The 27,987-nt window shown below is 34.1% G+C and overlaps 1 protein-coding gene across 2 annotated transcripts; it reads left to right on the top strand.

The window, feature by feature from the left end:
* The first annotated feature begins 10,421 nt into the window (after positions 1-10,421).
* Positions 10,422-16,336, top strand: LOC148765372 (uncharacterized). 2 transcript variants are annotated; one of them, XM_088814418.1, is made up of 4 exons: positions 10,422-10,505; positions 12,111-13,568; positions 14,004-14,163; positions 16,051-16,336. In XM_088814418.1, the coding sequence occupies exons 2-4, from the start codon at positions 12,155-12,157 to the stop codon at positions 16,115-16,117; spliced, it is 1,641 nt and encodes a 546-aa protein (XP_088670544.1). In that variant the 5' UTR covers positions 10,422-10,505; positions 12,111-12,154; the 3' UTR covers positions 16,118-16,336. The 2 variants fall into 2 exon arrangements, with proteins under 2 accessions (XP_088670544.1, XP_088670543.1); XM_088814417.1 differs by lacking the exon at positions 16,051-16,336 and having other exon boundaries at positions 14,004-14,688.
* Positions 16,337-27,987: the final 11,651 nt, after the last annotated feature.

The raw sequence follows: 27,987 nt of genomic DNA, 5'->3' as shown, positions 1-27,987 counted from the left end.
GAATTCCGAAAGTTCCTAGGGTTGAATATTTTTTATCCAACCGATTGCCCTACCGTTCAGCATACAAATTATTTATCAAATTATTTCTACCAATGTTTATTGTGCCAAATTTTCTACAGTATATATACACATTTTAATTATTAATATATTTTGTATGGACAATGAATATAGTAGTTCAAATTTGTAAAACTTTTCAGGTATGTCAAAAATAATTTGAATGATTCCGTCAAAGATGATATAATTTATCTTAAAAGTTTTTATGTTATAAGTTAGTTTAAAAATATTTTATGTTAGGTATGTTAATTATTATATTCAAAAGTAACTAATACTTGGGTAACTCTGGGGCAACCTAAGTGCATCTTTATAATTATTTTTGTTTATTTTTTTCTACTATATTTGTAATAATTTATGTTTTCTTTCTTATCTCTTTTCCTCGTGAAATTTTATTTCTTGCCTCAATGGAAAGGTCTTACATTTTTTTTTTGTTCCACTTTCTTTAAATGACATCTTTGTATTTATTTTTTCTCTATAAATTTTTTAAATGTTATATTTTTGTAAGAAGCACTCTTTTTTTTTTCTCTACTTGATCTATTTATTATAGGCACCAATATATAGGTGAAACTATAAAATTGATATATATTTTACTTGTCGTATTTCAAAATGGACGAATAGGCATATAATACAAAAGGTCTCATATGTATAGAAAATTTTAAAGTAATTATTTTGTCAAAATTTTGTAGTGACTGGAGAACGAAAAAAAAAAAAAACAAAAGAATAGTAGAAAATAAGGCGGACATACTTAAATATTACAAGATATATAGATCATTATTTTACTAGTGAAAAAACTATTTACAACTATTAGTTTATACTCTATACACATTTGGAATAAATTGAAATTTAAGGTTTAGAGATACACATGATTCATTTCTATTTGTAATATACCATATTTTCTGTTATATTCAAACTGCCCGTGCATCGTAGAGGGTAAATTACTAATAACATATATTAAGAATGTTATTTTTTTGGTATATTTCGAAATGAATTTTAAACAGAAATTTTGGACGGAAAAAGAAGTCGAGACAATAATTGGATTATTTTTCCACAAGACAAGATCGACCCGTGAACGTTCTTATGTTCTTAGCCAATTGTCGTCAAGATAAAACGACTTAAGAGTTTCGAATTGTGCAGTACAACGAAAGTCGAATTACAACGAACAAAAAGTGAGCTTTGGATTCTATATACAGGAAGAAAGAGATGAACAATATGCTTGTATGCGGAGAATGCTTAGAATTCAAAAATGATTTTGAATTCTGCAGGGGCTCTATTAATAGAATTGAAAAACTTAAGTCCAAAACACACAACTTAGGAAAGAAAGGGGGCTGAAAAATGTGTGTTATCATTTTGCATGGACCAAGCACCACTTGACGTTTGCATGGACAGTCATGTCTGCAGACTAGACGATGATGTCACCTAAGGACACATGTCGCTGTCCGATTTGCTAAAAATATTAAATTCAGATTAACTAATTATGCCCTCAAAAATTAATTTATTTTGGGTTTAAACTGGGCCCAACTTGGGGCACGGGCTTGACCCGGGCGGGCAGCGGAGGCCCGCGTGGGGCTTAGCACTTAAGTTCACACTTTCTTAATTATTCTATTAGCAATCCACTGTCCACTATTTAAAGTGTTCTCATCAAGGCTATTTTTTCAATGTAGATAGTGACTTTTCACCTTCCAATTTCCCATAAATTAATCTTATTTAAGTGTCTATCTGTATGCATTAATTTTTCATCCATCCAAAATTAATTTTGAGATTAACTACATTAGATTCATATACTCGAAACATAGATCATGAATTTCAATTATATTTCCATTTTCTAGAAACAGAACTCACTTAAATATTTTATTAAAGTTAGGTTTGAATCCAAATTGTCCAACAAATAATATTTATCCCATAGGCCCATAAGTACTTGGATTCTGTGTATTTTAAACATGAATATGCCCCCTTTTTTTTCCTTTTGACATTAAAAAACATGATTTTGCCATGAATTTTTTTACAAAAAGTATATAAACAATGTCACTAGTCAACTTAAATTGATAATTAGCAGTACCAAACCGTATCTTACCAAAAAAAAAATTGGTAAGAGAATAATGAATTTCACAACAAAAATTTCAACGGTGTAATTGATTAGTAGGGTTACCCTATTAAACCCCACCCTTATGAATACTTAGTATACTCCGAATTACGATTCAATTTTAATTTACGAAAACATTTTCGAAAATTTTGCCTTAAAAAAAGAACACTTTGAACATCAATATTATTATGTATTTTTTTTATATTATAGGTGACAGAAAAATGGAAAGTTTGATCCGGAAACTTATGATTTTGGCACATGTTTTTATTTATAATTTCTGAAATTCTTTGGGTCGTATTTTCAAAATTTAATTCAATTTGTTTTAAATTTTAATCCGATTCGTTGAATTTTCACTATAACAAAGTGCATTTATTTTAGGGTGCATAGCACTTTATCAATTGTACTTTGCTAGTTTTTGCACATAGCGACCTTAACAAAAACAAAATTGCACTTGAATGCACAAATTAGTTATTTCGAGCCACTTAACCACCTACGTCGAATTTTCAGGCGAATATTCGAATATTCCATCGCACGTGCGAGGCACATAGCTACGTCCATGAGTTTTTCGTCTTTTCAATTCAAACTAACTTGTAAGCCTAATTCCTATTTCTTATTTCATTTTCATTTCTTCTCTCGTGCACACACAAACCAACATCATCATCTTCTTCTTCCTTGATTTTCTTCTCATTTTTCCCTCATTTTCTTCTCATCACCCTTGTTTCTTGTTCATTTTCAGTTTCAATCTTTCTCAGCCAGTCATTTTCAATGTTTCTCTAGTTGCACATCCCAATCTGTGCTTCGTCATTTTAGAGAAAATAATTGTATTGATGCTGAGTGTCGGTAATTTTCTACTGTGAAGAAATTGTTGCTCAGACCTGCAGATTAGTTTGTCTTATCTATTTCTAATCTTGTGCTATGTTCTTGCATTGCATGAGACTTTTCTCCGGTTTTTAAGTTTTGAGTAGGTTTCAAAAAAATAGATCTTGATGTTTGATATTGGGTTTAAGTTTTTGTACTCGGACGTATTTCTTTAAGGGTTGCGATTAATTTTCAGCGTTGACCGTCAGTCTCTGACGTTGACTTTTTTTCTTTTTCTTTACTACGCCCGCCGCTAAACGTTGACCGTAGGTGTGCTGTCATTAACAGTAGTTATATTGTCACTCATAGTAAATTAACGTAATTAAACTGTCACGGACAGTACATTAACGTAATTGTACTGTCGTTGACAATACATTTATATAATTGTACTGCCGTTGACAGTACAATTACAGTCAACGACAATATTATTATTTTTTTTGGTTATTTTTTTTTATTTTGTTTGATTTGTTAAACACAATCATAGTACTATGGTTGACAGTAATATTCCTGTTTTACATTAATATTATTGTCAACCACAGAAATATTAATGTTTACCTTTCTTGAACGGTCAACATATTAATATTACTCTATTACACAATAATAATGACTTTTGTTGTGTTAATATTACTGTGCTAGAGATTCATATAGCAATATTACTGTGTTAAACTGTAGTATAGTTAATTTTACTGTGTTTAACAGTAATATTGTTAATATTACTGTCAACCACAACTATATTGATTTAAACAGGGGCAAAAAGATGTTAAAGAATTTTTTTTTTGAAAAAATCAACGCCGGAAACCGGTGGCGAAAAAATCAGAAGAAAAAAAAAATTCAAAAAATTCAACGCCAGAGACCGGCAGTGACGGACGAAATTGTCCATAAATTTGTGTTTTGGGTCAAAATTGGATAATTTGTGAAACTTGGGATCAAATTGAGGTTATATTAAACTAAAGGATGAAATTGGAGGATATTAAAATGTGAGTGCAGCTATTTTAGTCTTTTACAAACCTCTAGACCATGTGTGGACTTTTTTGTAAATGAGTTTATCGTCTGGACCCCTTTATAAATAAGTACGCATTGATGAGCTTACTTATAAAGTGTCCTAGCAGAAAAATGTGAGAAGATGGGGTGGTGGTAGTAGGTGGATTAGACATTCCACTTCTAATCCCATCTAATAAATCCTAATCAAGCGTACAAAATAAAAGATTGTTAATTTTTTGACTATTTGTTTCCATGTAATCTCACAAACCATAAAAACGTGATTAGTGTTGCTCATAATCATATCCATCACAATATTAATAATCACTAGTCTTTCAACCCGTGCGGGGAGCACGTTGATTGCTTTCAAAATTAAAAATAAGTACTATAGAACATATTACAACCAAAAAATATAAATTAATATACTTTATCCATTCTCAAACACATGTGAATGACACGTGCACCATTTAGGCAAGAATTTGTCAACAGATGGCTATTTTTTCGATCGGTAGTCCAAATAATAGAATCTGGAGCATCGTGCAATTTCTTGTAGCTTTTGTAGTAAGGTGCAAAATACTTCAAATACCTTTTATTCGCAGCAAATGTTACAAATATTTTCTCCAGTGCACACCAATTATCAAATTATGTAGTCGACGCTAGTTCAATTATTTTAGAGAAAAATTAATTAAGTATATATAGTTAGTGTTATGCATGGATTTATCTAAAATTATTTTAACAGGATTTAAAATTGAAAAGAAAAAATCCTTGCTAAATCATATATTTTTATTTTCTAAACACATGTTTGTTAATTATTAGATTATATATTTAAAAACATATACCCAATGTTAGTTTAATTATTATTTTATAAGGGATTATTAGCAAGACCCCCCTCATCTAGGAAATGTAGTTAAGGAAACCCCCCCTCCCAAAAATAATTAGAGAAAACCCCATTAGTTAGGATTTCACCAAATGTTATTTTTATAATTCCAAATCTACCCTTATTTGTCAATGTATTATTTTGAAACCCTAATTTCTTTCTTATTTTTTCAGCATCTCAGCCCCATCCATTCTCCCCGAAGATCCTGCCCTTTCATTCTCTAGACTCAACGCCGATGAACTGGACCGCCGCCGTGGCAGCCACCGCCGTCAATCCTTCAAGCACCACGCCTCCTCCGCCTTCGTATCCATCGGCGCCGCCTGTGGCTTGCAACAAACCTCCGACGAAGAACTCAAGTGGCAGAAGGAAGAGAAATGGCACGTCGTCGCCAAGATGTATGAACAGCCCATTCATAGCCGGAAAATCTACAACTCCTCAGCCTCTGAAGACGACCTGCCATTTCTGCCGCTGGCTCCGCCGCCTTCTTCGGCTGAGGAAACTACTGCTGCGGGAAAAGGAAGAACAAGAAGAAGAAAAATAAGTATAGTAACGTCCCGAGCAGGCATCGCACGAGCACCTCATCGGCGGAGAGCGGGTGGTTGAGCAGCGACGGTGGTGCCGCCTCTGCCGCCGCCGCTGCCGGAGAAGAACATTACAGGGAGGAGACAGGGACATTGGTGGAGCTGAACATGCTCAAAACCTGACGGGTTCGGCCATGGCAGAAGCTCTGGGTGGTGTGGTGACGATGGGGAGGCTGTTTTTTGGTTTTTTTGTGGATTGAACGGATGAAGGCGCGTGTAGAGAATTTCGGGCAGGCTGTTACCTTAATCGACTATGTACATGTTCATAGTCGATTAAGCTAATCGACTATGCTCTGGTAGTCGATTAAGGTTCACCGACTTCAATTTTTTTTATTTTTTTTGGATTTTTTATTTATTGTTTTCAATTGTATAAATCATTTATAATATTTGTATATTTTTTTGTTTTTGTTATATATAGTTGATTTTGTTTTTTTCGCAGTTGTGATTTGTTATTTTTAGTAGCAGATTCTTAATCGACTATGCTTCACATCATAGTCGATTACTATAACTGATATAAAACAAAAATTAAAAAAATAATAATAATTAAATAATTAAATAATTTCCTTATTCGACTATGAAGCATAGTCGATTAAGGCCTAATCGACTATGCTTCATAGTCGATTAAGAAAAAAAACGGAAAAAAAAAAAAATTACTGAGCGTGACCCTGATAATGGCTGAAAATGGGTGTGGACTTTTCTCAAATGGTCTAAAATATTTTGGGCCTCCCTCAATTAAAAAAAATAATGAAGGGGTTTTCTCAAAGAGCCCCATTTTATAAATATTACATCGCCTCCTAAAAAAAGGGGGTGGGGGGGAATACCAATACATTATAAAGGGGGTATTTGCACTCGGCTCCCCTGTGAAATCTCTAATTGGCAAAAAAACCCCTCGGATAAAACAATTAGCAAATACCCCCCTATGAAAGGAAGTCAATGACAATAAGGACCCTACGAGCGAATCGTGGGATACACTCGCGGTTCATGCAGCTGGGCGTGCGTTTTAGGACATTTTAGGACAGGAAAAGACATAAAACCCTTTGTAAGAGTAAAAAAACTCAGATTGATTTAATTATAAATAATCTAAAGTTATAGGACTAAATTGTAATTATCAAAATTGTCAAAACAAATATAAAGAATACACGAAAAAAAAAAAGAATAAATCGTCTTCTTCCCCAAATAATTGAACCACTCCCCTTCCTCCATCCCCACCCCCCTTCCTCCATCCCCGCCTCCCCCTCCCCCAACCCACCACCGAACCACTCCACCCATCCAACTCACAACTGAATTCAACCCAAGTCGGAGCGTTCAGGCCACCGCTGCTCATCACCCCAACACCACTACATTTTCAGATCTTCTTCCAATTGAGGCATGCCGCGGCGGAGGTGTGCGGCTCGTGGTCGGTGAGATTGAACGGAGAAAATGGAGATCTTCTCCGACGTTGCCCAGCGACCGCCGCCGCCGCTGCTGCCGCCGCCGCCGCTGCCGCCGCTGCCGCCGCCGCGAGTTCAGATCTTCTCTAAAGTCGTCGCCAATCGAGGTCCGGCGAGCTACACTTCGCCGAATTCTCCGACGAATAGCAAAGCCCACCGCAAAATCCTCTCAAACAAAGCTGCTGTTGCAGGCGCCGTTGAGCTATGAGCTGAGAAATTGAAATTGAAGTGTGCGTTGTTTTTTTTTTCAATTGGAGAAGAGGGCTAAATTGAAAGTGCTAGGGACTGAATTGAAAATTTTGAAAATTTCATTTGAGTCATAAAATTCTCGAGGTTGGATATATTTATCTGAAGGGCATTTTTGTCATTTCGCGTAAGTCAACGAGTCAGTGCACACAAAGGGGCGGTGGGCTGACTAAAACACAACATAGGGGGTCATATGCTAATTTTTTTTTCCGGGGGGGTTTTTTGCTTCCGAGAAATAACACAGGGGGGTCTATGCAATTAACTCCATTATAAAGTCTCGGAATAGTTTTCCCCCTCCTTATCACATTCCTCTGCTTTTGCAGATCAGTATCAAAATAATTGCATTTTTGTTTCTTATTCTCTTCAAACCTCTAAATTCATTCATCACTTGCTAATTCGTTATATAATGTGGAAGGGACCGCTGCTTTCTGTTACTAATCTTGAATGCTCTTATTGTTGAAGAAAAATCAATCCCTCGTTCATCGTGCAAAATACAGTAAGATAAAAATTACTATTTCAACACCAAAGAAATTCAAATCAATCAAACATGTATTATTAACATAACAAACACAAAAAATAACGAAGAAACAAACTACTTACCAGATATATTATAAGATTACTGATACTCTCACATTCAGGTGAACTCTAATTGACCTTGTTTCTTCTCTTTAATACACTGGAGAAAGCGTGTCGCCTTTAAAAAACCATCTCCACAAACTTGCTGATGAGCCTTGAAACAACATAAAGCTAACTCAATGTGAGTAAACATATTTGCTACCCGTTAACAAAGGGTTGCATACAACAAATTATAATTAAGAAAATCTGAATAAGTGAATATTTAAAAATATTATTACTCATATATGTTATGAATTTCCTATTATATATGGGAAATATGGATTAATTACCATGAAAATATGTATATTATTATTATTATTAACATACATTGTTAATTGTTAACATCTACAATTACCTAGCAACGTTAGGTCCAACTTTTGGCTAAAGTTCTTCGAAAGTATTACTACAATAATACACAGAGTTGAGATCCTGGCAACCATATCTATTATTATCACTTAGGGAAGATGAAATAAAAATGCAAGATAAGTGGAAAATGATCTTAATAATTATAACTCTAATTTTATTGTATTATAAAAGATCGAAAAATTAAGGTGGTCATGAAACGCAACAACATAAGAGTGGAAACATAAAAAGTACAAAAATATTAGATGGTAATACAAGTCATAACTCATCAGGCTATTATTGTTGATTCTAACTGAATTTATTTTCTGTCCAAAAGAAAGAGCAATACCTATTCAGAAAAAAAAATATTAGGAAGATGTATTTGAAGTATACGGAAAAAACTGTGATGATAATAACAAACGACTTTTGAAACGAAAGAATGAAATTTCAACTAGGTTTTCTCTATTTTTTTAAACTACGTGATATGCAAACGCTATCACCAACATATTCATAGACAACATTATTTCAAAAGAAGTAAATAGTCGTAACTTCAAAACACCATCTCAAAAGAGGAACGAATGATAAGTACTGCTAAGCATATTATTAGTTCTATTTATAGAAAATTCTCATTTCCTTCTTTTGTAAGTACATATCAAAAGAATGCATATTTGAGCCAAAAGGATGCACCACTTTCTCTTCAACAAATGTAAACATCATATCCTGCAACAGTAAGGCAAATTTCATCAAATCCATATCAATATTTTCGTTATGTTCTATTTGAAAAATAGAATCTCAGTGAATTCATTTTAACCCCCAAAAATTGAGATATGTGAAAAATTATTTCAGCACCTCCAAGTATGGATATTGAAGTAACCAAGAAAATATTGATTTTTCAATAGTACTACAACAAATATTTCTATGACGCCAAACAATATTCGCATTCAAAATAGAGCAGAATAATGGGCATAAACTAGATTTATCACATGAGATTACCATATTGGGAGTCTCTTATCTTCAAACTCTTTCGGTTTTTCATAAATCAGAACAAAGCAGGCAGTGCAAATAAATTGATTTTGAAATAAAGAACTGAAAATAGCTAAGACATGCAAAAAAAGAGATGGAGAGACAGGATAGGCCGAAATAAAAGCAGTTCATACATAAAGTAGTAGCGCAAGTTAACAACGTTGAGGAGATGAAGATGCCAACGGTTTCTTGAGATGGATTGTGCGACTTACAAATCGTGGGAAAGAAGAGCTCGAAAGGGTTATAGCAGAAGTTTTTAAATCAATGAGAGCGTGGGTGGTTATCTCGTGAGTTTTTCGAATTTTTAGAACGGATAAATCGTGCAAGGCAGTTTTCTATTTCTAGTATACAATGTCCAATTTACCGAAAATAACCCTAGGGTTACAAATATTTCAAAAAAATAGGATTAGGATTTCGCGGCAAAACCTTTCTTTTATATATAAAGATATCCCTTTGTATCTATCCAAATCATCCAACCAAAAGAGCTCTAATAGTATAGTCAACTACAACAATATTAATTGTTTTAGCTTTTTATTTTATTTTTTGTCTTTGTTCACCGGTCAATATACTAATATTACTTTATTACACATTAATTTAAACTGTAACAAAGTGATTTTGTTGTGTTAATATTATTATACTAGATTGAAATATAGCAATATTACTGTGTTAAACAATATTATTGCTTTTACCAGTGCCAAAAATACTTTGAAAAACGAAAGAAAAAAGTCAAAGTCGCCGGAGACCGACGTTAACAGCTGTTGAAAAAAAAAGGCATAAAGAAAAAAAGTCACAAATATTAAAATAAAGTCAACGCCAATTGGCGGGCAACGGTGGCTAACAGGCGGTCAACGGCGGCGACGGACAAAATTAGAGTCAAAATTGAGCCAGGGGTCAAAATAAATAATTGGTGAAATTAGGGTCAAATTATGGTTAAATGGATGAAATTAGAGTATAATAATATGTGAGGCGGTATTAAAGTTTTGTACATACTTCTAGACTTTTTCTAGACTTTTTTATAAAAGAGATTTAGAGGTTCAAATTATGCTTATTTGTAATGGCCTTTTTTTGTAACCAAAAATAAAAAAATAAAATCCAAAGTTGAAATTGGAAAATCTAAAAATTGTCACGTGCATGTTTGGAAAATTTGTTTGAACTATGACCGGATAATTCAAACCCGTAAATCAAACCGGGTGGTTCATAACCCGACCCGATCATTTCATACACGAAAAAGGAACAACTGAGCACCCACGCGTCAGATGGATTCGCCTGCGTGGATAGTACGTATCTCATTAATAATGTCTGATCCTTGGCCTTACACATTATTATTTAACTAGAAAATTTCTCTCATTATTCTCATTATTACATTCCAAAAGCATAAGAAAGAGCGGTTGCACTTTTGCATGCGAAGGTTAAATTAGACGGTAAGCTTTCTTTTTAAACTTTTTTACATCTCATTTATCGTTTCTTGTTGACTGTTTTTCCTTTGATTTGTCTTGGGTCATTATTCGTGTGTTCAAGTTGTACATTTGATTTTTTTTGAGGAAGATGTTTATTTTTGTTTCTGGTTTGTAAGAAAATCACCCAAGTATTTCCCCCTTTTTCAAGGGTTTTTGAGGTTTCTCTTTGATTTTTAGACTTTTATTTTTCCTTTTCAATTTTCAAGAAATTATTACATTCTTTTTTAGGTGTTTTTCATGAGATTTTAAGGTAATTTTATGTTTAATTGACCTCCGAGACGACCGATATGGTATCGCCCAACCAGTGTAGGGTTTTCGTGATGATAAATGTTCGATTGAAATGGAACTAGATTTGTTTTTATTATTATTTTTTTACATTTACAATCTAGGGGAATTTAAATTTGGAATGCATTATTTATATGTGATCGTGGTTCGCCGGAATTCCGTTATAGTTGATGGAATGAAAATTTCCGATCTTAAATGTTTTAGATTGGAAATGTGTGTGTATTTTTGGTGGTGGCGGAAATGGCAAATAGTTGTGCGGCGGATACTTTTATGTTTCAAAGCGGCGGATACTTTTAATTAGTTTTCGAAGCGGCGAGTTTTCGAGAATGAAAACCTACTAGGGTTTCGATTTTGCAAATTAGTCCCACAAGTTTAAGATTTGTCTTCAAAATAACGATATATTTTTGGAATTTGTCTTTTTGCCCCTAAATTTATATTTTCTGCATTTTCGGACCTTTTTTCCCTTTTTAAAGAGATTGTTGGAATAAGATTTATTGGAGTTGTAAGACTTACTTTGTTTTCTTTTTAATTCTCTTTAGCCATAAAACATTTTTCCATATTACGTGTCAGTTGTCACCTTAGACTTTCAAGGCTGAGTTATTTTCATTTTATATATTTTGTCATTTATCATTTATGAGGATTTACGTGGAGAAAAAAAGATCATTTGTTAATGTGTAATTGGTAGTTTGGGGATTTTCTATTAGAATGAATGTCTTTTATTATGATTATTGCATATACATTAAACGACATTTAAAAAAATTAAACGGCTGGCGAAATATTTTGAATATTTTTCTACTCTAATTTCAAAATTAGTTACTTACTGTAAAAAAAATATAATACTTAGTATTTTTTTTTTAAATCGCCGTTCTCTTTTCGTCTTATATGATAGCTTTCATTTTTCGTTTTTTTGTATAGAGAGATGAACTAGGAAAATCAAGTTAGGAGAATTTTTTTGCAGATGAAGTAAATAACATATCTACCTACTCGGTAAGGATGTTGCCATAATACTCTTTTGCCATTAAAATTAGTTATATAATTAAGTTCTCGTTTGGTTGGAGAGATTATCTATGATTCACTAAATATTAACTAAATAATTTTCAGAGTAGCTAAATCCATAAATATTATTTTATCATAGCTTATCTTGTCCTCATAGTCAAATAATAATATTGATGCGTTTTTATTAGTGTACTTAATTTTATCTTAACTAATCTTATTATGTTGTCTTGAAATTCGAATATATATTTATGTATTGATTTTGACTAGTGTTCTTGTATTATATTACAGGCATATCTGAGCTACATACACACAATCCAATTTCCCTGTCCAAAATGAAGAGGAACGATTTAATCCCTGACACAAGAACAACTTATAAGGTCAAGACAGTGCTCAATCAAACAAATAGATCATCCGAAAACAACGTCGGGATCGAATCATCTTCCATCTCAAACCAACGTGATAATAATAATCATCAACAAAATTCCACCACAGAAGTTGATCCATCGATAAAGAAAACCAAAGAGGATATTGCAAGATTCTTCTTCGAAAACGGGCTCGATTTCAATTCAGTAAGTTCCCCAAGTTTCCATAACATGATGGGTCCCAGAAAGTGCCACATCCCCACACTCGAGGAGCTAAAAGGGCCGTTATTTCAAGATGCATTAAAAGAAGTGACTAAATATATCGACGAGGCTAGAAATTCATGGGCGCACACAGGTTGCACTATCTTGCTCGATGAATGGAAGGGTGAAACGGGAAGGGATTTCGTCAATGTTTTAGTTGACTCCCCGAGAGGAACCGTTTATCTCAGCACATACGATATTTCCGATTATACTGGAAAAATTGACAAAATGAAAATGCTATTCGACAAAGTGTTGAGTGAAGTTGGGGTTGAGAATGTGGTTCAAGTTATTACATCTTCGAATTCTATTTTTACCAAGGAAGTGGCGAAGGAATTGTCGGAGAAATACCGACAAATATTTTGGTCGGTGAGTGGGTCTTTCTGCATGCAACTCATGCTGGAGAAATTGTTGGAAATCGACGTCATCAAAGAAATTCTCGAGAAGGCAAAAATATTTACGAGATTTATTTACGGAAAACCTAACGCGCTCAAGTATCTCAAGGAGAAAACGGACGGTCGTGATTTGTTTCAGCAGTGTTCGAAGATCAAGTCAATGCAGCCTTTCTTAACCCTCGAGAATATCGTCTTGGAGAAAAAAATATTGACCAAAATGTTTCGGTCTCCCATTTTTTTGGCAAACAAGGGTTGGGATGAAGTATATGATTTGGTGAGTGATGAATCTTTTTGGAAAGGGGCATTGGATGTGCTCAAAGCAGCTATACCTCTCGTGCGCGTAATACAATGGATGACAGGCATTAGTAATAAGGAGCAGATGGGATATATATACGAAACGATGGATCAAGCGAAGGAGACTATTAAACAAGGGCTCAAAACGAATAATGCACAATACACGAGATTCTGGAAAGTGATAGATGAGATTTGGAGTGGAGTACTATTCACCCCGATTCACGCGGCGGGTTACTATTTGAACCCCAATCTTTTCTACACAAGTGATAGGTTTATCAACCCTGAAGTTGCAACTAGTTTGTTGTGCTGTGTTGTACGGACTACCTGGGATCCGCGGGTCCAGGATCGGGTCACAATGCAGATCGAGACGTACCAGAATGCTAAGGGCGCGTTTGGCTTGGGATGCGCGGAGGACCAGAGATCAAATACTTCTCCAGGTTCGATTAATTTTGTTTTAATATATATAAATACATATATTACAATTGTTTAACTAAAAATGTCATTTCGCTTTTATTTATACCGTTTTGACTTTGAACTTTCATTCATGCATGCATATCTCTCTCACTTGACATGCACCCGACACGCACCCAACATTTTCTCGACATGCACTCAACATGCACTCGACATTCACTCAACATGCACCCAACATGCACCCGGCATTCACCCGACATGCACCCGACATTCACTCGACATACACCCGACATGCAATCTCAATCTAGTTAGTTTAAGTTGGATTAGAAAGCCAACTTAAAGGGTGAAAAAAGGTCAAAATCACATTTCAAATCGAAAACGAAATCATAAAATATAAACGACATTTAGCATGGTTAATTCTTGATTTTATTTATTTATCATTTTTAATTTTAAAATTGCAGCAAAATGGTGGTTGAAATATGGAGGTGAATGTCCGGAGCTACAAAAGTTGGCGCTTCGAATATTGAGCCAAACATGTGCGGGTGCATCGAAATTTCAGCTAAAGAGGGTTTCGGTGGAGAAACTTCTTGATACGAGAATAAGTCGAAGAGAAAAGAAGAGGTTAGCTCATGCTGTTTTTGTTGAATATAATATGCAACTGCAGAATTTTGAATCTGGTAAGGTGGGGTATATGGGACCCGATGAAATCGAACCGTTGGATGATTGGGTAGTTCATAAAGGACCAAATGATGGGGCCCTAAACTCGGGAGGGCCGCCGAATTTTCATCCAAAAGTGGAGCGTATAGTATGAGCTAATATAGCTTATTTTAGACGTGAAAGTGATGATTTTGTAAATTTTATAGAATATGAATTTGTATTGCACAATTTCTTGGACATGAATTTTGATTAAGTTCTTCTGGATTATTAGATATGCTATACAAATGGTGGATAATGCGATTTGAGTGGACTATTATTGTTATTCATTATATATATGTACGTAGATGGTAAAAGTTAGGTTGGGGAAATTCGAACCAAATTTTTGAGTCCTGTCGATTTCGATATTTCCAATTTTAGGACAAAAATTTTTCTTTCCGAATTCCGAAAGTTCCTAGGGTTGAATAATTTTTTATCCAACCGATTGCCCTACAGTTCACCATACAAATTATTTATCAAATTATTTCTACCAATGTTTATTGTGCCAAATTTTCTACAGTATATATACACATTTTAATTATTAATATATTTTGTATGGACAATGAATATAGTAGTTCAAATTTGTAAAAATTTTCAGGTATGTCAAAAATAATTTGAATGATTCCGTCAAAGATGATATAATTTATCTTAAAATTTTTTATGTTATAATTTAGTTTAAAAATATTTTATGTTAGGTATGTTAATTATTATATTCAAAAGTAACTAATACTTGGGTAACTCTGGGGCAACCTAAGTGCATCTTTATAATTATTTTTGTTTATTTTTTTCTACTATATTTGTAATAATTTATGTTTTCTTTCTTATCTCTTTTCCTCGTGAAATTTTATTTCTTGACTCAATGGAAAGGTCTTACATTTTTTTTTTTGTTCCACTTTCTTTAAATGACATCTTTGTATTTATTTTTTCTCTATAAATTTTTTAAATGTTATATTTTTCTAAGAAGCACTCTTTTTTTTTTCTCTACTTGATCTATTTATTATAGGCACCAATATATATAGGTGAAACTATAAATTTGATATATATTTTACTTGTCGTATTTCAAAATGGACGAATAGGCATATAATACAAAAGGTCTCATATTTATAGAAAATTTTAAAGTAATTATTTTGTCAAAATTTTGTAGTGACTGGAGAACGAAAACAAAAAAAAAAACAAAAAAATAGTAGAAAATAAGGCGGATATACTTAAATATTACAAGATATATAGATCATTATTTTACTAATGTAAAAAATATTTACAACTATTAGTTTATACTCTATACACATTTGGAATAATTTGAAATTTAAGGTTTAGAGATACACATAATTCATTTCTATTTGTAAATATACCATATTTTCTGTTATATTCAAACAGCCCGTGCATCGTAGAGGGTAAATTACTAATAACATATATTAAGAATGTTATTTTTTTGGTATATTTCGAAATGAATTTTAAACAGAAATTTTGGACGGAAACAGAAGTCGAGACAAGAATTGGATTATTTTTCCGCAAGACAAGATTGACCCGTGAACGTTCTTATGTTCTTAGCCAATTGTCGTCAAGATACAACGACTTAAGAGTTTCGAATTGTGCAGTACAACGAAAGTCGAATTACAACGAACAAAAAGTGAGCTTTGGATTCTCTATACAGGAAGAAAGAGATGAACAATATGCTTGTATGCAGAGAATGCTTAGAATTCGAAAAATGATTTTGAATTCTGCAGGGGCTCTATTAATAGAATTGAAAAACTTAAGTCCAAAAAACACAACTTAGGAAAGAAAGGGGACTGAAAAATGTATGTTATCATTTTGCAGGGACCAAGCTCCACCTGGCGTTTGCATGGACAGTCATGTCTGCAGACTAGACGATGATGTCACCTAAGGACACATGTCGCTCTCCGATTTGCTAAAAATATTAAATTTAGATTAACTAATTATGCCCTCAAAAATTAATTTATTTTGGGTTTAAACTGGGCCCAACTTGGGGCACGGGCTTGGCCCGGGCGGGCAGCGGAGGCATGTGTGGGGCTTAGCACTTAAGTTCACACTTTCTTAATTATTCTATTAGCAATCCACTGTCCACTATTTAAAGTGTTCTCATTAAGGCTATTTTTTCAATGTAGATAGTGACTTTTCACCTTCCAATTTCCCATAAATTAATCTTATTTAAGTATCTGTATGCATTAATTTTTCATCCATCCAAAATTAATTTTGAGATTAACTACATTAGATTCATCTACTCGAAACATAGATCGTGAATTTAAACTATATTTCCATTTTCTAGAAACAGAACTCACTTAAATATTTTATTAAAGTTGGGTTTGAATCCAAATTGTCCAACAAATAATATTTATCCCATAGGCCCATAAGTACTTGGATTCTGTGTATTTTAAACATGAATATGCCCCTTTTTTTCTTTTTTGTTTTGACATTAAAAAACACGCTTTTGCCTTGAATTTCTTTACAAAAATTATATAAACAATGTCACCAGTCAACGTAAATTGATAATTAACAGTACCATACCGTACCTTACCAAAAAAAAAATTGGTAAGAGAATAATGAATTTCAATGGTGTAATTGATTAGTATGATTGCCCTATCAAACCCACCCTTATGAATACTTATTATACTCCGAATTAATATTCAATTTTAATTTACAAAACCATTTTCGAAAATTTTATCTTAAAAAAAGAACACTTTGAACATCAATATTATTATGTACTTTTTTTATATTATAGGTGACAGGAAAATGGAAATTTTGATCTGGAAACTTATGATTTTGGCACTTGTTTTTATTTATAATTTCTTCTTTAGGTCGTATTTTCAAAAATTTAATTCAATTTGTTTTAAATTTCAATCCAATTCGTTGAATTTTCACTATAACAAAATGCATTTATTTTAGGGTACATAGCACTTTACCAACTGTACTTTGCTAGTTTTTGCACATAGCCACTTTAACAAAAACAAAATTACACTGGCACGCACAAACTAATTATTTCGAGACACTTAACCACCTACGTTGAATTTTCAGGCGAATATTCGAATATTCCATCGCACGTGCGAGGCACATGGCTACGTCCATGAGTTTTTTCGTCTTTTCAATTCAAACTAACTTGTAAGCCTAATTTCTATTTTTTTCATTTTTATTTCTTGTCTCTTGCACACATAAACCAACATCATCATCTTCTTCTTCCTTGATTTTCTTATCCTTTTTCCTTCATTTTCTTCTCATAATACTTGTTTCTTGTTCATTTTCATTTTCAATCTTTCTCAGTCAGTCATTTTTAACGTTTCTCTAGTTGCACATCCCAATCTCTGCTTCGTCATTTTAGAGAAAATAATTGTATTGATGATGAGTGTGAGTAATTTTCTGTTGTGAAGAAATTGTTGCTCACACCTGCAGATTAGTTCGTCTTATCTATTGCTAATCTTGTGCTATGTTCTTGCATTGCATGAGGCTTTTCTCCGGTTTTTAAGTTTTGAGTGGTTTAAAAAAAAAAAATCTTGACGTTTCATATTGGGTTTAAGTTTTTGTACTCGGACGTAATTCTTTAAGGGTTGCGATTAATTTCCATGCGAAATTAGAATGAAAACAGGAGAATTGAAATGGATTTTTCTCAAAAAGTGGTCTTGGTAAAAAAAAGATCGATGTTGAAATTTTTAAATGAGGATTCATAAAATGGAAGGGGTAAAGAAATTCATCAGTCAAAACTCAAAACCATTCATGTAGTCATGCTGTGGTGAAAACTGTTGAGTGTAAATTTTACGCTCAATACGTTTACTTTACGTGGATCTTTTGTTTAGATTTAATTATATTTGTGCTTTTAATTGATTGATTTTGTGTTTTATAGGTGAAAAAGAGAATTAGGTGTCCATGAAGGAAAAAAGATCAAAAAGAAAGGAAAAAGTTGCAAATAAGGAAATAAATCGAATTGGAAGAAGGAATCCCGCCACAGCTTTGGCAGTGTCCACCATTTCAAGCATATCTCTCTCATACGAACTTCAAATCAGCTGATTTTGGCGGCATTGGAAAGCTAATTTCAAGGGCTACAACTCTTATTTACGTAACATTCCGAAATTCGGACTCCAACATGGCGAAAATTGAAGAACAAATCCTGGTGGAGAAAAGTGGCGGAAATAGATTCCTATTAGGTTTCTACTACTTCCTTATCAAGAAAAGCCTATAAAAGCAACAAGTCCCTACACCATAAGCACGAAATTATACACCACAAAAAGCGAGGAACGAAGATCAACGAAGACTCAAGCATAGTTTTTCTTATTTAATTTATTTATTTTATTTTCTTTGTCATAAGAATCACGAGTAGCTAAGTTTTTATTTCTAGGATTTTATTTGGAACCCAATGTGGGATTTATGAACCCAATTCTATGATTTTATGCAAGTTTTTATTCCGGATTATTTCTTCTACTTGTTTTATTAAGTGCATGAACTTGATCAACTTATGTGCTTTTATGTTATTGTTAATCGCATGAATCAGAAGATCGGGTTAATAATTAGAACTGTGGTAGAAGAGCCTTTGTGGTATTAACATAGGAATATAGTTAATCTCTTAGGTAGCCATTATTGAGATTTGTGCTTAATGTTGTGTTCTAGAATTAATTGCATAGGAATATAGTAATTGAATCTAGAGTATTAGAATCGTAATACACGCGGAAGCGGGTTATGATTATTTTAGCATCTCAAGTTAATAATCCGGGTTAATTGCTTGCATAATTGAAGGAATTGGGGGAATAATAATCACATAGGGGGAAGAATAAAATCCTAGGCTCGTTTACTCTGATAAATCTTCGTTTTAATTGCTTTCTTGTTTTTGCTTGCTTTTTAATTTAGTTAATTCTCTCTAAAGTCGACTGTGTAGGGTGGGCTTGATAACAATTGGTAGAATTTAGCGTCTAGGATTAGATAATTAAATATTCCCTGTGGGTTCGATATCCGGACTTTTAGTCCACTATATTACTTGTACGATACGTGCACTTGCGTGTAGGTTTTCGCCCAACAAGTTTTTGGCGCCGTTGCCGGGGAATATTTTAATTATTTATTTTATTCTAGCTCTAAATTTGAACAATTTTCACGATTCACCCAAATTAATTTTTTTTAATATATTTTTTTTTCTTTGGTTACATGTTAGGTTACAATTTTCGCGCACCTCAAACGGGATATGAATGGCTTCCGTCTGGCGAATACCTCCAAAATACCTATGATATGCCGTCACTTTGTTCAATATGTGGTGGAGATCATTACACTAACCAATGTTGGTATGCACCGAAGGCGAATAATTTCATTGATAATACCAACGGCGGTTATTGGAACACATACACCAACACTCCACGAGAACCCACTGTTCAGGAGTGTTATTTGAACTCCGTCCTTGAAGAATTTATGAAATCCACTCAAGCATCTATCCGAAGACAGGAGTTACAGTTGGAAGAATTCAAGCGCCAAAGGTCTCTTGAAAATATTTCAGACGATATCGAGAATGGTTGCAACAAAGAAAATCCGTTTGAAATTTGTAGTGAGAAAAATCCTTTAGACCTAGAAAATATTGTCGATGAGAAGGAAAAGGAACTTACGAAGACGCTTAAGGATGATGAATATGACAATGCAATCGAGCTAAACTCCAAAGATGTATCGGAACAAGAGAAGAAGGAGATGGATGTGGTTAGTACAAATACTCAAATTGAGAATATTATCGTTGTTCATGACGAGGCTTTGAAGGCATCAATAGAGGTTGAAAAGAAGGCGAATGTGTTTGAAGTGGAGGTTATACGCGGACGTGAGGTTTTTGTGCACCAATTTGAGGGAGCGGGTGATGAAGATCCCAACTTGGCTTCGTACCGATTGATTACAACTAAGAAAGACTACAAGCTAAGGTGGACCCTGACATATTGCAATCCTATCCCTGTATCGGTTGCAATTGAAGTGAAAGAGCTCACGGATGGATGCGCAATCTACAAGGCGTTGGATTGGACATAACAATTTTAAGAAGAAAAGTCTGGCTGAAGACTTAAAACTTAGCGCTTCTTGGGAGGCAACCCGAGCTTTATTGTTTTTCGTAGTTTTCTTTATATTTTTCGTTTCGTTTTTATTATTATAGGCATGCATTCTAATTAATTTATTTGAATTTTAATTTTCAGGGTCGAAAACATGGTCACGGGGTCCAGACGGCCGTCCGAAATCGCAAGCAAAATCCCAGACGGCCGTCCGGGAAACAGAAGGCCGCATTCTGCAGCTCTGTCTGTGGGACGGCCGTCCGAAAAATGGCCTAAAATGTGGGACGGCCGTCCCACAACCAGAAAAAAAAAAAAAAAATTAAAAAAAAAATTCGTTTTGCCTTCCCGCCAATTCTCAAACCCCGATGACGACGATTCCGACTAAATCAGGTGTTTTCTATCCTTAAACTTTGTGCTAATTTCGTTGCGGGCAACGAAAATTTTAAGTTTGGGGGTGAAAAACATGTTTTTGTGCTTATTTGTTTTAGTTTGCATGCATTAGGTTTTATTTGTTTTTATTGTTTTTATCGTTTTTCCGGAATATAAAAAAAAAAAATTTGCTTGAGTCGAATGCATCGATGATTTATGATGATGAGAGATGATCAATGTTTGATGATGAGTTTGCTTGTTTTGTGTGATAAGGATTTGATGTTTGTTTAGCTTTCGATTCAACGGGACTTAGAAGCGAATTATTGCTAGGAATCACACTTTGTGCATTGCTTTGGTTGAATGTTTTGTATCTTAAATTTGGAATTAATTTGTGCTAGATCATGCTATGTTCGGTTTTAGAACTCACCTTAGGAAATTTATGATACGAAGTATTGAGTATTGAGTGATTTGGGATATGATTTGGGCCTTCTTTGAACCGTTTGAGCCTTTCAAGCCGACCTTTTTATCGAAATTATCCTTAGAACCTTGATTTGAGCCTCGGAGAAAAGGTGTTCTTTCTTTTAGCCAATGTGTGAGGTAGAATTGGTGGAGATTCTTGAAAATTACCCCTTGGAGTTCGGTCGAAAATTTTTTATAAGGTCCTTCTTCTTCTTCGAAAAAAAAAAAAAAAAAAAGAGAAAAAGAGAAGAAGAAGAGACTAGAAGGAAGATATAAGGACTAGTTGTTGAATGTTTTTGAAAGCTCGATCCATTGCCTCAAAAGCAAAAGTGGAGACTTTTGAACTTTTGAGAATCGAGTTTATTAAAGTCCGTAGAGGTGAATTCATTGTTTCAAACGCCTATCTTTCAAATTTTGGCGTAATCACCTAAATTCAAGAAGAATAGCCACACATACCCATATTTCCTACCTCGAACCAAAGAGCCTAACAATTGAAAGCCACAAAGCCCCAATGATCCCAATAGCTTAATGTTCGATATTAGTAGAGTAGAATAATTTGGTGAATATTTGGAGTCAAGCATATGCATGTAAATATAAATTCTTTCTATCTTTAATTTGCAAATATTGGATGCTTGAAGCAATTGTATGAATTGTGGTTTTTGGTAATGGTGAGTGACTAAGTGTTGTTGAATTTTGAGCTTGAGAAATGCCTAAGAATTGTCATTATAATTCCAAGTTCTGAAAACGTGAAGTTGATCATTGATCTATGTGATGAGATGCAGTAGTTGAGTTATTTGCTTACGATTAGATTTTGCTTGAGGACAAGCAAAAGTTCAAGTTTGGGGGTGTGTTGAGTGTAAATTTTACGCTCAATACGTTTACTTTACGTGGATCTTTTGTTTAGATTTAATTATATTTGTGCTTTTAATTGATTGATTTTGTGTTTTATAGGTGAAAAAGAGAATTAGGTGTCCATGAAGGAAAAAAGATCAAAAGGAAAGGAAAAAGTTGCAAATAAGGAAATAAATCGAATTGGAAGAAGGAATCCCGCCACAGCTTTGGCAGTGTCCACCATTTCGAGCATATCTCTCTCATAAGAACTCCAAATCAGCTGATTTTGGCGGCATTGGAAAGCTAATTTCAAGGGCTACAACTCTTATTTACGCAACATTCCGAAATTCGGACTCCAACATGGCGAAAATCGAAGAACAAATCCTGGTGGAGAAAAGTGGCGGAAATAGATTCCTATTAGGTTTCTACTACTTCCTTATCAAGAAAAGCCTATAAAAGCAACAAGTCCCTACACCATAAGCACGAAATTATACACCACAAAAAGCAAGGAACGAAGATCAACGAAGACTCAAGCATAGTTTTTCTTATTTAATTTATTTATTTTATTTTCTTTGTCATAAGAATCACGAGTAGCTAAGTTTTTATTTCTAGGATTTTATTTGGAACCCTATGTGGGATTTATGAACCCAATTCTATGATTTTATGCAAGTTTTAATTCCGGATTATTTCTTCTACTTGTTTTATTAAGTGCATGAACTTGATCAACTTATGTGCTTTTATGTTATTGTTAATCGCATGAATCAGAAGATCGGGTTAATAATTAGAACTGTGGTAGAACAGCCTTTGTGGTATTAACATAGGAATATAGTTAATCTCTTAGGTAGCCATTATTGAGATTTGTGTTTAATGCTGTGTTCTAGAATTAATTGCATAGGAATATAGTAATTGAATCTAGAGTATTAGAATCGTAATACACGCGGAAGCGGGTTATGATTATTTTAGCATCTCAGGTTAATAATCCGGGTTAATTGCTTGCATAATTGAAGGAATTGGGGGAATAATAATCACATATGGGGAAGAAAAAAATCCTAGGCTCGTTTACTCTGATAAATCTTCGTTTTAATTGCTTTCTTGTTTTTGCTTGCTTTTTAATTTAGTTAATTCTCTCTAAAGTCGACTGTGTAGGGTGGGCTTGATAACAATTGGTAGAATTTAGCGTCTAGGATTAGATAATTAAATATTCCTTGTGGGTTCGATATCCGGACTTTTAGTCCACTATATTACTTGTACGATACGTGCACTTGCGTGTAGGTTTTCGCCCAACAAAAACCAAACTTCTCTTCTTCTAGTCGTAGAATGATTGATTTTTTTATCTTTGCTCTGCCGTAGCCGCCTCACCGCTTATGGCCTCCCGCCGTCGGGCCCCTTCTTTCTTTCTCTTATTCCAAAAGGCCATTTCTATTTGTCTCGAAAAATTTTGTTGCATAAGAGCAGAGGTTACCCTTCTTTATTAAGGCTTCAATTTTCTCCAAAGCAACTGTTAGTTCAAAGAAAAAATTAGTAGGGCAGAAACTCCCATAGAAGACAAGAAGAAGAACCCAAGCTTCATTACAATCAATTTCTAGTCTAGGAAAGTTTCAAATTAAGTTTCCGTCCTTAAGTTTTAGTTAAGTTCAATTGACTCCTTAGAACTTTTAATTTCACCCACATATGATATCCTAAGATGTGAAGACAAGAAAACCCATGGACGTAGCCATGTGCCTGGCGCGCTGGAATATTCGCCTGAAAATTCGACATAGTTGGTTAAGTGACTCGAAAGACCGAGTTTAAGCGTGCCCGTGCAACTTATTTTTTGTTTAGGTGACAATGTTCAAAAACGGGCAACGTACATGTGGCAAAATACTATTTATCCTACATTTTATACTATAGTGTCGCTCAAAGTTATAAATTTAAAGATAAATTAATACATTGCCCATTGGTACCAATTAATTATTTATTAATTAAATACTGACCACCATCCAATACCAGACGCCGCTATGAGATGACTCCTCTTCCTCTCTCCCTCTCTCACTTTCTCACTTTGCAAGTGAGATTGCGGCGCGGTCAGCTCCAGTCAATAGCCAATCAACAACTTCTCTGAAAACGAGCTCGACGTTTTTATCAAGTTCTCCTTGCTGGCGGCGTGGCGGTGGAGCTCCTCCGTGCAAGCTGGATTGCAGACAATCATGAATTGGATATCTACTTCAGCGAATTTTTTTGTACCTCTCTACAAACCCTCGGTAACTTCTGCACTATGGCGTCGCGTGGGCGTTCAGTGTCCGCCTCGCGCTTGCTAATTCCTATTTCCACTTCCAATCCATTTTTTTTTATTTCTTTATTTAAAAAGTAAGTCCACGTTGAACAACAATATGTCGAAACGCTTTCGTCAACAACTATTTGGATATCGATTTGGTAATTAAGTGAGATAATTGGCTAGACACCCCTTATTTGAAACTTATATAGGTGGAAATCCATTTTGTTAGATGAATATAGATAGACACGGCCACGGGCCGGTTTTGGGCCCGGAACCGGCCCGAACCGGCCCGTTGACTGCCCAAACCGGCCCGTTGACCGAGTGAACCGGCCTGGACCCGTGAACCGGCCCGTCCTACCCGGGACGGGCCCGGTTCTGAGAAATGGTGAACCGTGAACCGCCGGGCCAGCCCGGCGGTTCACCCGGATTTAAAAAAAAAAAATTAAAAAAAAAAAAAGCAAATAACGGCTAGTGAACCGGCCCGAACTGGCCGTTATTTACTTTTTTTTTGAATTTTTTTTCCCCCCCAATTTTTCCTATAAATACCCTCACACCCCAATTTTGCTTTTTTTTGAATTTTTTTTGCCCCCCAATTTTTCCTATAAATACCCTCACACCCCAATTTTTCCTATAATTTACTTATTCATCAAATATTTCAAACTTGTGCTTCTAAATTGACTTTTCAATGTTTTCATTTATTTTCCCTTTTCTATTTAAAAGTACTTCTTTTAATTTACTTGTTCATCAAATATTTCAAAAAAAAAAAAAAAACAAAACAAAAAAAATTCAAAATTTCCCGGCCCGCTGAACTGTCCATACTACGGGCCGGTTCCGGTTCCCGAAAATGTGAACCGTGAACCGGTTTGAACCGGCCCGTGGCCATGTCAAAATATAGATATAGGCCACTTAACTGATAAAATTTCTTAAAGTAGTCGCCTTACTCGGCTCGTATGTCGCGATAATTTCTTTCATGTCGCGACATTGCCCAAAAATCCATCACTTTGTCGAAGTTCATTTGTTGCGACATTGGCCCAAAAGCGGTAATCGGATCGGAGGCGGTCAGGAAGCGACTCATGATTAATCGGTGCGGTGGTGATTAATCGGTAATAAATCGGAAATAAATAAGTTTTTAAAATTTAATATAATATATTTCTAGAAATTATTTATAAATACTCAAAACATATATAAAAAGATATTTAAAACATAGTTATATGTCCATCATGTATATATCTGTTAAGTGTATATTTTTACACTTTATCGTACCTTTTTATTTGAGCTTTTGGTGTGTTTTAACGATAATTGGTGCTTAAAAAGTTGATTTATTGTATTTTAGGTACAAATTGAAGAATTGGAAAAGTATGGGGTCAAAACTGCAATTTTGGAGAAAATATGGGCCAAAAGTGAAAAAATCAAAATTCTGAAGATTTAAAGCTCGGACCCCCGTCCGAGTTTTAGTTCAAATTCTCGGACCCCCGTCCGAGACTCCGAAGTTGTGCAGTAAAGGGATTTTAATTGCACAAGGAAACTGCCTTCTTCCCCAAGTTCTTCACCCTATATAAGACCAAGCCAAGCACACAATTGGGGATCTTTTTCTACGCAATTTCAAGAGCAACAAAGCAATAACGAAGACGAAGAATTCAAAGACTCCAAGCATAGATTTATCGTTTATGATTTATTTTATTTGTGTTTTTCCTTTAATCATGAGTAGCTAATTTTCTTATTTCTAGGATTTTATTTGGAACCCTATGTGGGATTTATGAACCCAATTCTATGATTTTATGCAAGTTTTAATTCCGGATTATTTCTTCTACTAGTTTTATTAAGTGCATGAATTTGATCACCTTATGTGCTTTTATGTTATTGTTAATCGCATGAATCGGAAGATCGGGTGAATAATTAGAACTGTGGTAGAAGAGCCTTTGTGGTATTAACATAGGAATATAGTTAATATCTTAGGTAGCCATTATTGAGATTTGTGTTTAATGTTGTGTTCTAGAATTAATTGCATAGGAATATAGTAATTGAATCTAGAGGATTAGAATTGTAATACACGCGGAAGCGGGTTATGATTATTTTAGCATCTCAGGTTAATAATCCGGGTTAATTGCTTGCATAATTGAAGGAATTGGGGGAGTAATAATCACATAGGGGGAAGAATAAAATCATAGGCTTGTTTTCATTGATTAAATCTTCGTTTTAATTGCTTTCTTGTTTTTTTTGTCTTTTTAATTGTTTTAGTTTAATTTAGCTTATTAATCATCTTTCGACTGTGTAGGGTGGGCTTGATAACAATTGGTAGAATTTAGCGTCTAGGATTAGATAATTAAATATTCCCTGTGGGTTCGATATCCGGACTTTTAGTCCACTATATTACTTGTACGATACGTGCACTTGCGTGTAGGTTTTCGGCCAACAATATCCTAATAACATAATAAAAGTTTAATAATAGTAAGATCATAATACATAAATATCCTTATAAAATATAAATAAAAAGGCAATTTTTAGACAATAACAATAACAATTATTAATTCTTTAACAATAACAATTAATATAACAAAATAAAACATAAACTCATATTTTTTTTATTAAAATCCCAACTTTTATTTTGAATTAAAAAAAAACGATTTATGACCGATTTTTGCCTCCGAGTTTGACCCGCCTTAAAGGATTGACCGTCTCAGACCGTCTCGGACCGCCTCAGACCGCCTCACAGACAAAAAACCGATTTTTCAAATATTTACACTAAAATCGTGAAGGTATGGGACCGCCTCCCCCTTGGCCGATTTTTAGAACACTCATATGTAGATAATACCTTTTTTTTTCAATTTTTTAGCCTACCCAATTACATTTACTCCACTTAAGCTCACTTATTAAAAGTCACCTCACTTCTCAAAGCTCCCTTCATGTCTGACTTGTCTTCATCTTTTATTTCCTAACTTCGTTCTCGTTCTTTGAAAAAAAAAACTTTGTTCTATTGCATAGTCGCACTAGTGGCAGTTAAATTGCTACCCACAGTCGATCGAACGCATACCGGCGATTAGTTAACGTTTGATGTCTTTTCTTTCATCTTAATTTTCATAATGAATATTAGTTAAAAGTCTATTGTGTAAATTTCATAATTGACTTCATATTCATGTTTTTTAGATTTTTGTAGCAATTTAACTTACACAATTCGCTTTGGTATTATCTTCTGAAAATGGAGGAAAATTTTATATCAAATTTTTATTTTAAATTTCTTTGATAGCAAAAAAAATTTTAGGGGCTCTGCCCCGAACCTTCGAACCCTGATATGTTTAACTTTTAAGCCCACCCCCCCAAATATTGCTGGCCTCACCACTGGTCATTATCACGACATTTGAGGTGCATGTAGCAACATAGACCTCTTTTTGGCATGATTTTTAGTTTTGTTTCCAAAATCGTTTCGAATCTGCAAAATTGTTTTCTTTTATCTAAATATGAAATAAAACAAGATAGGAATAATATATACAAATAAAGCTAAAAATTAGGACGAACAAGGACCAAAAATCGAGGATATGACAAGTAAAAAGTGTACAAAACGAATATTTATCAATAATTGTATCATCATTGTGTGGAAAAAAGACAACGAATATAAATAGTACATATATATATATATATATAAAGAATATAAAATAGTAAAATGAGGATAATAATCTGATCAGACCTCTGTAGCTTTCTTCCTTTTTAGCTAGAGTTGGTATTTGTGAGTGAAAAACTGAAAACAGATGTTGGTTTTCATGAGTAAAAAATCTGATCCAATAGTGAGGTAACTAACATTAGATATATATAGACAAACGGTGATCGTACATCTAA

Source organism: Erythranthe guttata, chromosome 14 (assembly GCF_056151865.1).
Source record: "Erythranthe guttata isolate IM_541 chromosome 14, IM_541, whole genome shotgun sequence".
Taxonomy (NCBI): domain Eukaryota; kingdom Viridiplantae; phylum Streptophyta; class Magnoliopsida; order Lamiales; family Phrymaceae; genus Erythranthe; species Erythranthe guttata.
This window is presented reverse-complemented; position numbering and strand designations above follow the sequence as displayed.

Excerpts from the sequence above, each read along its gene's own strand:
- LOC148765372 (XM_088814417.1), top strand. The coding sequence starts at position 12,155 with ATGAAGAGGAACGATTTAATCCCTGACACAAGAACAACTTATAAGGTC. Across the intron at positions 13,569-14,003 it reads GAGATCAAATACTTCTCCAG|CAAAATGGTGGTTGAAATAT; the intron begins GTTCGATTAATT and ends TTAAAATTGCAG.